This window comes from Sylvia atricapilla, chromosome 5 (assembly GCF_009819655.1).
Source record: "Sylvia atricapilla isolate bSylAtr1 chromosome 5, bSylAtr1.pri, whole genome shotgun sequence".
NCBI classification, from domain to species: domain Eukaryota; kingdom Metazoa; phylum Chordata; class Aves; order Passeriformes; family Sylviidae; genus Sylvia; species Sylvia atricapilla.
This window is the reverse complement of record NC_089144.1, coordinates 68,163,065-68,178,903: the sequence shown is the minus strand read 5'-3', so window position 1 is coordinate 68,178,903 and position 15,839 is coordinate 68,163,065. Positions and strand designations below refer to the sequence as shown.

Below are 15,839 nucleotides of genomic sequence, written 5' to 3'. Positions count from 1 at the left end.
CCCAGATGCCCCTGTTCAGGCAAAATGATTTAGGCAATACAGCAGATTTCACCCACAGGTTGATCTGTCACAGGCTGACTGTCATGTATTTGTGTGTTTGTCATAATACAAACTGCCATGGTGATACAAATATTGACTCCAATGCTGCTCTGGTGCTAATCTCATTTTCAAGAATTTCCCAATACTGTAATAACATGAACACTGTATCAAAGCTAAGATGTATTGGATGTAAAAGGTATCATCATGCATTTGATTAAAATAGGAGACCTAATCTAAATGTTTCTACTTAGGTCACACCTCTGACTTCCTTGAAGTTTGCAGAACTCTCAGCTAGAGCTGGGTTTCCTAAGGGCGTTATAAATATTCTGCCTGGTTCAGGTAAAACTTCAACTCATCATTTTTCTAGGAGACATAATGCTAAAATTGGTGAACTTCTTCACCTTTTTTAAGATCTATTACATAGGTATGTTCATAGATACTAGGCTTGCATCTTTTCATGCAGAAATTTCACATGTTTCCAGAAGAGAAATGGAAAAATCTGGCTTTAGTTAATGGTAGGAGCTGTCAGCCTACAGCCTTTATAAGTTCACACAATTGACACAAACACTCGGAAAAGAATGCAATGAAGAGAAACATGTTTCTCTTGATGGTGAAGCTTTGGTTTTTTTCCCTAATTACATAATCAGATATGACTGTGAGATCTAGAGCAAGCTGGTAAAATGCATATTCATACACTGTGTTGTCTGATGTCACCATTTTCCTCCTTCCCCTAAAGGAAGAAAAGTGACAAAGTAATTACATGGGTCAGGCTTGGGTACAAATTAGATTATTCCACCTACAGCGGAACATGCAGAAGCTCTTTAGTCCAGACAGTTCGGAGACACTAATGGGCTCCAAGTTTTTTTGTAGTCATAGAAATAAACCTGCAAATATAAATAAGGATGTGATGCTGTATTTGATTCGTGGTGTAAGCTCCTCGTGTGTTACAGTGCTGCTGCTGGAGTTGTAAAAATTGTCCATGTGCCATCCAGTTACAGTGCTTTGCTCACCCTGACAGGTGGCTTGGTGGGACAGCACCTCTCTGAACACCCAGATGTTCGCAAAGTTGGCTTCACTGGCTCAACACCAACTGGTAAACAGATCATGAAGAGGTACTCTCAGCAAAAGATTCGTAAATAAACCCTGCTTAGTCTGGTTCTGAAGTATTATACTAGATGTATTGTGCACGTAGCAGTAATGAATAAGTATAACTACATATGCTTGTTTACCCCTGTGTGGAATTCTACCAAGTCACTACTGGACAATAGAGGTTTATACATTTTCACTAGTTATGGTTCAAAGGAAATAATATTAAAAAATTGGGTTTATATTACTATTTTGGATTTATATGGCTTTTTTTTTTTTTTTTTTTTTTTTTTTTTTTTTACAGTGCAGCTGCTAACCTGAAGAAAGTTTCTCTGGAACTTGGTGGCAAATCACCATTGATCATATTCAGTGACTGTGAACTTGACAGAGCTGTAAAAATGGTGATGTTCATTTGAAGTAAAATTTATTCAAAGCCTTTGTGGTACATCCTCACAGTATTGAAAATTCTTGACTTGCCAAAAAAACCCAAAAAACCCAAAAAACAAAAAAAAAAACCCCAAAAAACAAACAAAAAAACCTCCCACAAAACAAAACAAACAAACAAACAAAACTAAACCACAAAACACCAAAAAAAAACCCAAACAAACCAAAAAAAAAAAAAAAAAACCAAACCAAAACAACAAACCCAAAACAACCAACCACCAAAACCAAAAAAAAATAAAGGAAAAAAAAACAACCCAAAAAAACCCTAGGGATTCTTTGTATGAAAAACCTTGAGATCTGTTAGAAAACAGACTCAGATATTTCTTCATGCCAGCAAAATTTAACTGTTGGTGCTGCCCCCAAAAGGCAGTACTACAAGAAATATACATTAGAAATTAGAACAAAAAGAAATGAGCTTCCTATTGCCATATATTATTAGTTCATCAATCAATCCATCATTTGTAAATTATCCATCGTAATAATTCACCTTCCCTACCATACATATTGTGTTTAAAGTTCATAAATAAGATGTTGCATTGGTGATATTGTTTTATATAAAGCACTAAACTTCTAGTGCCACAAACACTGCATGCAATCTAAGGGAACAGAATGGAAGGGAGACAGAACAAAATGCATACAAATATTAACGTTTTTTTCCTGATCAGGGCATGGGAGCAGTATATTTCAACAAAGGAGAAAACTGCATTGCAGCTGGCAGGCTGTTCGTGGAAGAATCAATTCACGATGAGTTTGTTAGAAAAGTGGTGAGTTATTCAAGGACTAAAGTTTTACTTTAATAGGTTTTACTCTGGCAGAAGGATCCACTAATTTTATAGACACTTGTGTTTCTTATTTTCAATTGCTTAAATTCTCATTACTGCTTATGATAGACAGTGCTGCTTTTCAGGAACCTCTTACAGCGTTAAAAGGAAGCACTGAAGGGAGATATTTGCACCAGTAATCCACAGATAAGTGACAGTTAAACAGATATTGTATCTTCCATGAGAGTTCATATTTGACTAGGAAAATAAGATTACAAATCATTACTGAACTCAGGTCAATGTGATTGAAGAATGCTTCTATCAAGTTAAAAGAAAAATTAATATTGGAAGCATAGCTAGAATAATACAAAGGTCAGTATTAAAAATCCAATAGTTGCTATGCTGTGCCACTGGAGAATTCATTTATTTTGCTTAAGGACAGGAAATCACTATCTTAAGTCATTTGCCACTGATAAAAGTTAAATTTTTTACATGAACGAAGCATCAAAAACTTTCAGAAGTAATTAGAGATTATGAAACAAAAGAAAAAGTGTCATTTTAAAAAGGGAGATGCATTATATCTAAGAATCGAGTAATTTCTGAGATTCAATCTTCACAGCACTAAAAATGCAGCATTCCAAATTTCTGGTCACTTTTAACAATATTGCTGTGTTATGTAACATCATTTTAATTGGGTAACCCATAGGTTGAAGAAATAAAAAAGATGAAAATTGGTGACCCACTTGACAGATCTACAGATCATGGTCCACAAAATCACAAGGCACATCTGGAAAAGCTGCTGCATTACTGTGAAACTGGAGTAAAAGAAGGAGCCACTCTGGTGTATGGAGGAAGACAAGTGTGTAGACCAGGTAAAACACTTTCCAGAGGCATTTAGAACTTTTACATTTAATGCAAGAGCTGTTACAATTGTCTCAGCTGTATTTTGTGGAGTTCATGGGAACAGTACCAGGTAAGCCCACGATACCAGAGAGCTTTCAAGTCTCGTATTATGAGAAGCTGTGCAAATGAAGTATGAGATATTGCAATTTACTGAGATATTACAGTCTATCTCCTTGCTGGGTAGCAAGAAAAACAGTGGCCTCTGTGACTTGCTGTGGCCTTGTGTTCCTGCTGTCAGAGCACAGGGTCTTCCCCCAAGGAGCCACCTGGGCTGTGGCACACAGACCCTCCAGCCTGGCAGGGAACAAACAGCATAATGTTGTCACTGATCAATGCAGGCCATTCTTTTACCATTTTGTCTGCTCTTTCTTTTGAACTGCATGCATTTCCATTCATTCTCCATTCGTGTCTATCTTCTGTTTCAAGTTGCAAGTTATTTATGATCTGAAATATGGGACAGAAATGGCCTGGATGACAGCAAACCCTTAAGCACTTTTACCATGCTCAAATGCTGCTCTATCCTCTCCTTAGGTTTCTTCATGGAACCCACTGTATTCACAGATGTTGAAGACCATATGTATATTGCCCAGGAAGAATCCTTTGGTCCTGTGATGGTCATCTCTAAATTTAAAAATGGGTATGTTCTCCTCTGGTTTCTGTTAGAAACTTTTATTTTTCCATTTTCACCCTAAGAGAAGAAGGGACAGCATACACAGCATTTTGTTAAATCTTGTTAGACCAATGTGAATACCTAGGAGTATTCAGTGAAATGTTTTAGTGAAGTTTGTGTGGTAATTGCAACAGCATGATCAAATTACAAAATGTGTATTTTTCCCAATGGAATGCCTTATTTTTCCTGTTACAGAAAACTGCAGTGTTGTGTATTGTGTAACACTGACACATTACTCTAGCAAATGAAAATTCCTCTCTATATTTTGTAAACTGTCATTTCTAATATCTTTCATTCCAGATCATAAGAATTATTTAACATACTGATGAGATTAAAACCCTACATAGAAACTTCACATAAATATTTCCATCAGATTTCATCTTCTGCAGTTTGATAATAAAGTTAACAGCCAGCCATGCAGATAACCCTTCACATCCATAAATTCTGTAGTCTTAAGGGACTCTTTAAACTTTTAAAATCATATTGATTTTTGAAGCTGTATGGAGATGAGATGCAGATAGAAAAATAACACTCTGGAAATGGCCTGAAAAGTTGTGTCTTGATAGCAGTTTGAATTCCAGCTTTTATTCTGCATTAACTTGTAAAGCTGGCAAAAGTTCAGCAAACTGATTCATCATCTGCTGCCATGCTCTGCTTTACAGGCATTTTTATATTGCTCTAATTCCCAAGTTGTACAGCAGCAAACATTTCCCGTGGCATTTCTCAGTGAAGATATTAACCTTTGAAATGTGAATTTAGGAGCTTTGCACACTTGAAGTAAGGGTGTGAATTTCTATGGATCCGTCAGATTGATGCACAGATTTGCCAATAAGTCAATTTTTAAAAAAAGCTCACTGGAGAAAAAAAAGACCACGTGAAAAGTTGCTCCAATGATACTGAATGTGGAGGGTTGCTAACACTGGTTTATTTTACCTAGTAAAATAATTTAGTAGGTAATTAAAAGTTCAGTAATTTCTTTCCCCCATAGGGATGTGGATGGAGTACTGCAACGGGCAAACGCCACAGAATATGGCTTAGCTTCAGGAGTTTTCACAAAAGACATAAACAAAGCTCTCTACATCAGTGAAAAGCTAGAAGCTGGGACAGTTTTTATTAACACATACAACAAAACTGATGTGGCAGCGCCATTCGGTGGATTTAAGCTGTCTGGCTTTGGGAAAGATTTAGGTAAGTTGTCTCCTTCCCTCATTTCTTGTCTCAAGAGTCCTAATCAATGAAAGAAACACTGCCTTGGTACAGTGTATGTAGTAAAACATGAGCTAAATATTTAAATATTTTATTAACTATAACATTTGCTAAATATTACAGAATATTCCTCTCTAACTGCTCTGAGAGCAAACAAATAAATTACAGCTTGTCCAGAGCTCTGTGCAGGCTACAAAAGGCCTACACAAAAAAGTAACAACGGTATTAGCCCAAATATTCTTTCCCTCAGAAAGAATGCTAATTTAGAGCTCTCCTCTAAGCAAGAGCATGGGAAACCTTTTTATATCTTAAAATTTATATTATACCAACATTTGCCGACAGCCACAGAAAAAGGTGCATTAAAAATATTTTTTTTTTCAAAACAACATTTTAGAAAACTGAAGTCCACTTTGTTAAAGAAGCTTCACAAGTCTGGACAGATCAAGTTTCATGGTAGAGGAAAAAAAAGGAAAAATAAATTTCAATCACACAACAGATGCTTTTGGAATCTCCAAAGACATTTCCTGAAACCAAAATGATTGATGGTGTAAGGGAAAAAAAAAAAAAAAAAAGATTACTGACTTTCACACAGCTTCTCTACACATGACCTTTGCTAGAGAAGAAGCAAAGTTCATAAATTCAGCTATGGGCCCCCAGCAGCCATCTAAAGACTGCTGCTGCTCAGGGAGCTGATTGTTATATTTAATTTCCTTTTTTATCCACATCTGTTGGGTCTGGCCTCTTGTCAAACCAGTTCTGTAAATCACAGTGGGAAGGTAATTAGTCTTCATTGTTCCATAAGGAGTCAAATGCTGGCTACAGTGTTTCAATTTTTTTCTTAATAATAGTTACAGTCTGACAGAATCCATTTAGCTGCTGTTCTAACAGGTGAATATTGTGCTTGTACAGGTGAAGAAGCTCTTCATGAATATCTCAGAACCAAAGCCATCACTGTGGAGTATTAAAGTGACAGCTTCACTTGAGAAGTAGACTTTCAGCAGAGTTTGAATCTTGATGACTTCACAAAGCACTCGATACCACCTAGGGATATGCTGTCTGCAGTGCTACAACAAAAAAAACCCCAAAATACTCATTCCATGGATAAGTTTCTATAAATTAGATCCAAATTTTTGTCTGACAGACAATGGCTTTTGGAAATCACCCTGAAGTTACTTAAATTATGTAGCAGCAACAGCTGGTAGCACAGATTCCCCCAAGAATATGGTTCAGTTTCTTTTTTTTAAAATAGAACTGAAGAATAAGTTCTCACATACCTACTTCATATTTCTGTGACATAATGTTTACATGATCATTTTAAATCCTTAGTCACTAGGCTTCTGAAGCTAAACTAAAATATAATTATTCCATTTTTGCTATAAACCAGTTCTGGTTCTACAGTAGCAATTAAACACTCTGCTCTGGTGACTTTTCAGCAGTACAGAAAACCTTTGTGCCATAAGAAGTAAATCAATGCAAGGAAGTGCACTTACTATGATCTTTGTATAGTACATACAGAGTTCAAAATTGGTGTTAAACTATGCATATCAAGCTAAAGGTACTGAAAATATTTTCTACCTTTTTGTTCATTTGGAATGTGTGATCTGCCTGCAATTTGAAAGGTGGTTACATTAATGGATTAAAATCACTTTTTGTGTCTGTGCACATGGACTGTAATCACTGTTTCATACTGCATGAATATTACTTTGTATTTCACACTTTTGGGCTCTTTTTAATCTGTGGGAAAATCTCTTGTAAAATGACCAAGGTCAGATGTTGGCTTTCAAACTTTTTTCAGTTTGGAAGAAATTTTCTATAGATTGAGACCTTATTTAACTAATCCTGTTAAGACTCCTGGCTCTTAGAATGCAAAAACACCCAAAGCTTTGTCTGTGGGCTGCTATTAAAGGTAGCAATCTGATTCTTTGATCCTCATTCTTTGATCCTCATCCTTCACTAAAATATTTAATGGTTTAATCAGTAAACCATGTTGCCATCCTATATTTAGGCCACATCGTAAAAGAAAGACCAGAATCCTTGTTATTTCTTACCACAAATACTACAGAAACAGGTATTAAAACTAGAACTTCAAGTACAGGATTCAATAACTGCAGGTTTCAAGTCATGACATTAAGTTTAATATTTGACAAATACAGTATAGAAAATTTTACTTTTATGGAGAAGAAAATACAAAGTTCCTTTAAGAAACAATGACATCCAGGAGCATGACAGATACTTCTGAAATGCAAACTGATCTATGAAGTAAATGTAATAGCCCTAACCATCAGATTTGATCAATCTGAGGTAAGCATGGATGGGAGACACTTTCACTGATTCTGGTTTCACAACTGTGTCAAGCCAAATGAAGTACAGGCCAGCTGAAAATTTACCTTTTCATCCTTCTGTCAGTGACAGCTGCTAGCCAAATGGAGATTGGAAACACGGCAGGGAAATGAGGGGATGAGAAGTGTAGCTTACAGCTATCCTAACACCCCAGAGGCAGCCTTGGAGGGTGTTTGCAGCACAGCCACACACAATTCCCACAGGAGCTGTGCTGGTGTGGAGGTCAGTAATATTGAAGAGAGTGTACATAACACCTCATAGCACATGGAATATAAAAACCAAAGCTTTTTTCCTTGTTAACTCTTTCTTGCCTTTGAAGCAAAAACTTCCCATTTAAAAAAAAATCTTTCTTCAACAAAGCAACAGAACAAGAATTTTTAACTTTCAAGTGTCCCTTACTCCAGCTGTTTTCTTCATGTAATCTACTATGAAGTGCATTTCTCTGTTATTTGATGAATCAAATCATACTTAATCCTTCAGAAATCCAGAAATCCTTTCCCAGTCATGAGTGGATCCTGAATTCTCCACCATCTTAACTACAGCACTTCACAGGATCCTGAGAGATGCTACACTCAGAAACAAAGTGTTTCTAAGGGCCAGCTCTTCAAAGTGAGAAAACATGACTTGGTTCCTTTGGGGTTTTTTAAAGTAAAATAAAATGGATTTACTCATTTGCTTTGCTGTCCAAAATTTCTATTTTGCCCTTTTCTCCCTTTTGTTTAGGAAACTTAATGTTGTCTACTGTGACTTCATCAGTTACAGAGTCCTCATCATCAGATTCCGAGTCATCTTCTGACATCAGCAGCTCTTCATCTGTATCAGAATCGCTCAGTTCAACTACAGCCACATTCTGAAAAAAAAGAATATTGATTAACACATTATATATACTACATATATATATATATACACACACACCCCCTACAGCACTTCTATCACTGCAGCAGAACTAAGGCAAACACATTAAACAGCCTAATACCATAAGAAAACCACTATCACAATAAAAAAGACTTTTGGGTATTCCTATAATGATCATGAAGATTCCTGAATATTTAAATTGCAATTTATATAGGCCTATAGCAAACCTAAGGCCATATTTATATCATTATCAAAGAAAGAACTGAGTCAATGGCTGAACTCAGATTGTCTAAATGAGGTATTTAAACTGATTAGCAGCAGGCATCAGAACCAGTTGTCAGTAAAAAATTCAAATGAAATTATTTAGTGCATAAGGTGTCATGACAAATATACAAACACATGTAGATCTGTATCTATTAATATAGTTCACATTTTATAATGTAATAGTATTCAGAGCACTGCAACTACTCTTGAAACCACCAGGATAATTTTTGAAGGGAGCTCATATATCCATATACAGAGCCATAATTTTTGAGGCCTGCTTAGCCAGAAGGCATTTGGCTGGATCATGTACATATATCACCTTCATAGTAAAGTTTTCTTATATAGGCATGTGGCTGCAGCCCTTCAGTTAAAACCAGAAAGAAAGTATTTATGTGACTGTAAATAAATGGACAAATACCAGCAGCAGAGGAACACAACAACACTAACAACATTTCTAAACCGAAGATCCAGTCATTCCTAAAAATACCAACAAAGCAGAGCTGAAAGCCTCGTACACTAAGCACTCTGTTATGCCTCACTAGGCCTTATATTGTCCAGTTTCTAATCCAAACCACCTAGGAGACATTTAAAACACAATTTGTGGTGTTCGATTCAGAGTTGTTGATTCAAAAGCATGTTTTAGTCTTAAAACTACTTTATCCCCAGTGAATAAATTCTGCAAGTAAGGAAAAACAAGATGCAAATTTCAACCAAACAAGCATCTTTAGTACAGCTATGTTTTGAATCAGCAGATCAAAGACTATGGTAAAGACTTCACAGAAAAAGGTAAAGACTTCCCTCTATCTATCATATTACTCATTCTAAGATCAGAGAGTTACTTTAATTCCATCTAGATTGATGCTTAAGTAAAAAAAAATGTATTTACCATTTCTATAACTTTTTCTGTTTCACTGTCTAGATGTTCAATATCAAACTGATGAGCAGGTGCTGTTACCATTTTTTTTTTGAGCTCATCATTTGCCTGGGCCATCCGTGGTAAAAAGCTCTGCACTTGGTCCCAAGACTGAAAAGAAACAATTATCACACATATATATGAAGTCAAAAAGATGCTCATTAGTGTTCACATTTATACCTCAGATATGAGTCCTTCAACAGATTCCTTTTTAACTGTAATTTCCAGCTGTTTACAATAATTAAATATAGACTGAAGTTCTCAGGATGGAAAAATTAGCTGTAGCTGGTGCCATGATAGACTAATGAAAGGTCAATGTAATTAACCAAAAGAAACTCTGAAACTAAGATAGTAGGAGAGAGAGGGAAGCTCCAGGTGAAGTATAAAGTACTATCCTCTACAGCTTAGTGGGACTTCACAAGAGTTTTAAGGTGATCAATGGAATTAGGAGAATCACACTCATATCCCTTCCATGGAGGAAGACAATATTTCACCTCCAGAATTTCTTCAATAAAGAAGAAAATTTCATCTGCTCCACAATGCAGATGAGCCAAACATTAGTTTCCTTTCCTTAAGAAGAGGTACTAATTCCAGGTGAGCTCCACAAAAGTCTAACAGTTATAATCTACCTTTGAAACACTGTCATCTTTGTAGAGACTTTTATCCACAAAGAATCTGATGTAACAATCCTTTTAATTTCAGCTCAATCACAAAAACAAAAAATAAAATATTTTGACAGGAGTCCTTTTTTAAATTAAAGGCTTTTATACAATAAATATATCATACAGAGATATTCCTTCCAAAAAGAGATAAGAAGCCCAAGCCAACAACTCCATACTGGGAAAGAACAATCTGTCCCTAAAACTTAAGAGCTGTAAAAGCCTTGCAAAAATCTAATCTTGTAGCAGTGGGACATGGAACAGTAAGGGGAGGAGGACCTACCACCAGCAGACAGTGAACACAAAAAAACACTTTTCAAAATGCTTCCCTATTATTTGACACAGTTCCAGGGACAAGCTGCTCATTACTTACCACTGCTCCTTGGCACCTTAACCGTCTGTAAAGTTGTAGCCTTCTTGCTGCTACATTTTGAATTAATCAGCAGAATGTCTTCCAGCCCTGCCAACAAAGGAGTATTGAAGTGATTAAGGCGAAGAAACAAATTCTCCGTAATTGTCATCTGCTTTTGCTGCTCTTGGAAGAAAATGCTGGGCTAGGGGGTCTCACCCTGCAGGTCACTTCCCAAATGCCACACACGCAATTTATAGATGATCACAGGGTCTTTTTACGTACAAAAGTGTTGAATACCCAAAACACAATGCATATTCATGACCCTGCTCCATCCCATTTCCCCGCTTCCTATGGTAATTAGGCCAAAAAGCAATTAAGCATGCGTAGTTTGTTCTTTGAAATGGGGTCGGTGGTCCTTCTTATGGGGTGGGGTCTCAAAATGCTGGAGTAAGATGCGTCTTCCTCGCTTTGACTTTTTAAACCTTTAGTGTTGGTGACACCTGGATCCTGTTTTCTCAAGACTCTCTGATTTATGATCACATTGTGTTCTTGGAGTCTATTGATTAAGTTGACATGCCTCCTGATTTATCAGTTCCTTAAACCTGGCTTCTATTAACAAAGGGAAGTTTACCTCAACAATATCTAGTTAGCAAAGGGAAAGTCTACCTCAGCAATATCTACGTCAGCAATATCTAGTTTAACTAAAGTCTTTAATTCTTCAAAATTATGTCCCCCTGGGCAGAGCAGCGCCGTAAAACCCAAACCGTGCGGCGATTCGGCATTAATTATCCTCATTAATCCTTATGACCGCAATTGGAGCCATCCGCCCGGTATCATGAATTACAGAGAAGCGTTCAGCTTTTAAACTTTTTTCTTTGGCCTCATAAAAACGCCGTTACGACTGCCCATAACTTAACGTTGGATTTCCTCGGTTATTTACGGTCGCATCAGCACACAGCCCTGCCCGGGAAAAGCGGCAATACACGCGGGACTCAACCACGGGCGCCCAAAGAGCCCCTCCCTGGGCTTGCCTGGCCCAGCCGAGCCCCCGGCTGGCTGGAGGCCGGTGCCGGACTCACCTGGCCGGCGCCCCACATCCAGCAGCTCCCGGGCCACCCGCCGGCCCCGCCGCGCCGCCGGGCCCCGCCAGAGCCCGCCCGCCCGGAAGTGGAGCGGCTGCCCGGAAGTGGAGCGGGCCTCGCGTCCGGCGGCGGCGCGCCACCTACCGGCCGGGAGGAATACCGGCACCGCCGCCCGTGCGCGACTAGCGGGGACAGCGCGCCCCGCGGAGATGGTCATGGAACGGGCCGAGCCTTCTGAAACGCACCGGGGGCGACTGCATGGAGGTCAGCGCTGTCCTGGGCTGCATTAGGAAGGGGCACTCACTGCCGGTAGGTCCCAGGCTGGTGGCCCTGCTCCTCTGCTCAGCCCTGGTGAGCTCAGTCTAGTTCTGCTCCCCCTCAGGACAAGGGGGATGTGGAGCTCCCAGAGCAGGCCCAGTGGAGGCACGACGGTGACGAAGGAACTGAAGCGTCTCTCTAAAAGGAAAGGCCGAGGGAAGCTGCCAGGCTGTTTAGCCTCGGGAAGAGATGGCTGACAGAAGTATGTAAAGGGAGGGTGACAGAGGTCACCTCATAATGCTGCCAAGCAACAGGACAAGAGGCAGAAACTGATGTTCTGTTTCTTCTGCTCAGGAAGTTCCACCTGAGCATGAGGAAGAACTTCTTCACTGTGCAGGTGACCACACACTGGAACAGGTGGCCCGGAGAAGTTGTGGAGTCTCCTTGGAGATACTCAAGAACAGTTTGGCCACAATTCTGTGCAAAGTGCTCAAGGACAACCCTGCTAAAGTAGGGAAGTTGGACCAGATGATCCACTGGTCACTTCAAACCCGACTGATTCTGTGATTTGGTACAAAATGTCCATCCCATCACCATGAAGAGCCATGAACATGTGGAACCAAGCTGCCAGCAGGGAAGGTCACCTGAACACCTGCCAGTAGCTGCTTGTCTCAAAACTCTCCCCTTTTCATTTCAGAATTTGATAAATGAATCTAAAATTAAATATCAGCGACTGAGGGAGTTTTAATCATCCTTTGGAAAAGAAGCTTACACAACCACCAAGTTCAGCTCACACTGGCCAACCTGTTATTCAGGATTTGTTCTGCAGTTTCTGTCCTTTCACATCTAGACAATGAGAAAACTGCAAAAAGAAAACTGAATAGTTAATAAGAAACAAGACGGGAAATCCAAGATAAAAATGAGTAAAAGTGGTAATCAGGTAAGTGGTGTTTCTAGGCCCTCATTGCAAAGAAACATAGAAAAAAAACCCAACCACACAACCACTCAAATCCCCGTCTCTTGGAATTAACATGAATAAGAAGCAAACCTTTGCAAGACCTCAAGCAAGAGACCACCCTGTTGTTTTCCTGACAGACTGTCCCAAACAAGTGTCCTTTGGCATTTCCCCAGCTCACCCACAGTGTCAGGTGCATTCCACTGAATTTGCTACCTGGTTTGCACCTTTCTCCCCAGCTACACTCCAGAACTTCTGTTTCCCAGAAAAATCCCATTGCTAGCTTTAATGACTGAAAAATCTTGAGGGCTGAGGTTTTTTGCCACGAGCCTCAAAAGTGAGTCCTTCTGAATTTGTGCACAGCCAAAATAATAGTGTGTGAACCTCAAATATATTTCCTCCATGGGTATTATGTGATTTCCATGGAGGGTGGGGCATAATGCTGTCAAGGAATCTGCAGTAGGGAGTGATGAAGTGATTGCCCAAGACAACCAGACAAGCAATTAGAAATGCCAGAAACAGCACCCTCAGGTGCTATTCCCAAACCTTAGGTTTACAGTCTCACCTGCTGGCAACAAGAGCAGATGTGATCTTTATCTGATTTGTAAGATAGCCCGGCTAAGTGTCAGTGCTGTGTAACACCTGAGTACGTACAGAGTGTGGATATGTAGAGCTGCTAGGAGGATAGGGAAGCTACAGTATCTGCAGCCCAAATCCCCAATAAATACAGGATTGAGACGGCTGAATTATTAGTTCCAAGGTTTGGGCTGCTTCATGCGTTTAAGGTGGTCCTGATGTGAGTATTCAAGCTGATCCTGTCTGTTTCACTCTCGTAGTGCAGAATGTTTTGGCCCCAGTCCTGCAAATTTCACTGTGTTTAAGTTTCTGCTATTCCACATATCCCCACCCTAGTTAGCTACAGTTTATGGCAGACACTTGGTGATTTGCCCATGCCTTTTTCCTCTCTGTAGACAGGAAAAGGGATGCTGTAGGCTTGGCTGCTGTCACCATCATTAAATCTTCTCTTTTCATCCTCTTTCTTCCTTTCTTCCCTCTCACCTTCCAGTTAAGGCATCCTCATCACTTCAAAGTGTCGAGCAACAATTGAGAAATAATATTAGTACGGATAATAAGTGCCCAAATTTAGCTGGCTTGACTGTTTCAATGAGTCGATATGAAGTGTTAATATTAAGTGTTTTGCAAAACAGGGGTCCAGCAAGGCCTTGGCTCCATACTCAGTTAAACAGAGGCAGCTGATGCCAAGGGAGGAACTCGCAGACCTACGCGCTGTGAGCGTAAGGTGTACAGGTGAGGTGTACAGTCTAGTTGGGCAAGAACAAGGATATTCCAACCGACCCAAACACTGAAGAAGTTTGGATTCCCGAGGACGCTGCTTTTGGCCGACTGGCAGGAAGGAGTGTCCCGGTAGCTGGCAGTCAGGACCCAGCGCAAAACGGCCACTGGCGCTACGTCGCCAAGAAAGCCGCGAGTGGAAGCAAAGCAGCCGGCGCCGCCCAGGGAGCGCCCTGCAGGCCGCACTCCGCAGCGCTTTGTTCGCACCAGCCGGGCCCCTGCGGGGCAGCGAGGCGGGAGCGCACGGCGGGAAGGGGACGCCGGCGGGCGGCGGCTGTCAGGCAGCTGGGCTGTGAGCGCCCACGGCCCGCGGTCCCGTCCCCCGGGCGGCGGTGGGCTCCTCCCTGGCCCGCCCAGCGGCGGCTGGCATCACGGCCACATCATCGCGGGGCCGCCGCTGCCGCGCCTGCTCCGTGCCGGCGGCGCTCTCCCGGCGCCCGGCTGTCAGCGCCGCCGGGCTGCTGCCGCGCCGCCGCAGCGATGGAGCCGGCAGCGCTCTCGCCCAGGTGAGGGGAGCCAGGGCGGCGGGGCCGGGCGGGCCGGGGGCCTGCCGCCCCGGGCCGGGGGGAGGCGGCGGGCGGGAAAGTTTCCCGGCGAGTGGCGGAGCGCCCCGAGATCCGCTCCGGCCCGGGGCTGGGGGCGCTCGGTGCCGCCCTCCTCCCGGGCCGGCCGGTGTCGCCGGGTGCCGCGGGGCTCGCCCTGCCCACGGGCTGCGCTGCTGGCCGGGCGGGCCGCTGTCCTGCGCCCGGAGCGCGGATGCTGCCGCGCCTTTAGCCGCCCGCTCGGTGCCTGCGCTGCTCAGAGCCCCCGGCGCATTCCAGCATCATGTGCGCCTAATTGTGCACTGCTCCAGGTAGCATGGACAATGAGCCTTCTCTTCGGTCTCTCTCTGCGTGCCCAAGACCTGCCTGACGTTCGCAGTAGCCCCTGTTCCTTGGCACTCTGTACATCTATATGTGCAAGCAGTTCTGTTCCCACCTTTGCGCCCGTAAAAATGTGCCAGACTCTGTCACCGCAGATGCAGTGCTAGACAAGGATGGTACCTCTACCTGAACAGCACGTGTACAGACTTCAGTGAGCATATATTTTTTGTTTGCAAGCCTTGCAATTAACGTCTGATGGCACATATTATTCACTTTCCATACTTTTCTGCCGAAACATAGGAGCTTTTTGTCATTCATTCCATTTTACTTTCTGCTTTCTTTTTTTACTTTTATGCTTTTTTAAAATCTTAGTTATCTTCAGGTTTTAGCTCTCTATTTCTTTAGTTTCAGTGAATGTTAAAATTTCTGCTTCCCCCAGCCCATTGTCCAGGATATAATTGTGTGTCTTCATTCACATTTGAATCTAGGTTATAGACCGCTCTACAATACATGGATCATATAAAATAAAGTGATTGTTTAGTCTTTAGGAGGAGTCCAAGCAATGTTTAGAATATATGCCTGGTTACCCTCAGTTTACCAGTTTGGTAATGTAGGTAAAAAGATGACAGCAGATAGGATAACCTGTTTTGGCAGCATTCCCTACATCTGCGCTCCTAAACAGATTGTGAAACTGCATCCATAAATACTGCAGTATGCCTGGTAGACACTTCAGGAAGAAAAATAACAGTGTATCATTTTCTTTTCAAATACCTGTACAATATTATCCACAACAACAATGGGAAGTCTGTATCCTAGGGCCTGAGTTAATAAGTAAT

The 15,839-nt window shown here is 41.3% G+C and overlaps 2 protein-coding genes across 2 annotated transcripts in view; one reads left to right on the top strand and one right to left on the bottom strand.

The window, feature by feature from the left end:
- ALDH1L2 (aldehyde dehydrogenase 1 family member L2) overlaps positions 1-6,771 on the top strand; it is a 30,760-nt gene extending 23,989 nt beyond the window's left edge. Inside the window, exons 16-23 of the mRNA XM_066319951.1 lie at positions 291-378; positions 1,058-1,151; positions 1,430-1,526; positions 2,235-2,333; positions 3,037-3,202; positions 3,765-3,870; positions 4,892-5,091; positions 6,019-6,771. Of these exons, the coding sequence (XP_066176048.1) occupies positions 291-378; positions 1,058-1,151; positions 1,430-1,526; positions 2,235-2,333; positions 3,037-3,202; positions 3,765-3,870; positions 4,892-5,091; positions 6,019-6,074 (906 nt within the window). The 3' untranslated portion in view covers positions 6,075-6,771. The remainder of the gene's footprint in view (positions 1-290; positions 379-1,057; positions 1,152-1,429; positions 1,527-2,234; positions 2,334-3,036; positions 3,203-3,764; positions 3,871-4,891; positions 5,092-6,018) is intronic.
- Positions 6,772-7,221: 450 nt separating this feature from the next.
- Positions 7,222-11,834, bottom strand: NOPCHAP1 (NOP protein chaperone 1). The gene is given in 6 exon segments (XM_066320251.1): positions 7,222-8,299; positions 9,455-9,591; positions 10,514-10,600; positions 11,572-11,608; positions 11,610-11,714; positions 11,820-11,834. Coding segments are annotated over 6 exon segments (567 nt in total). The 3' UTR covers positions 7,222-8,113.
- Positions 11,835-15,839: the final 4,005 nt, after the last annotated feature.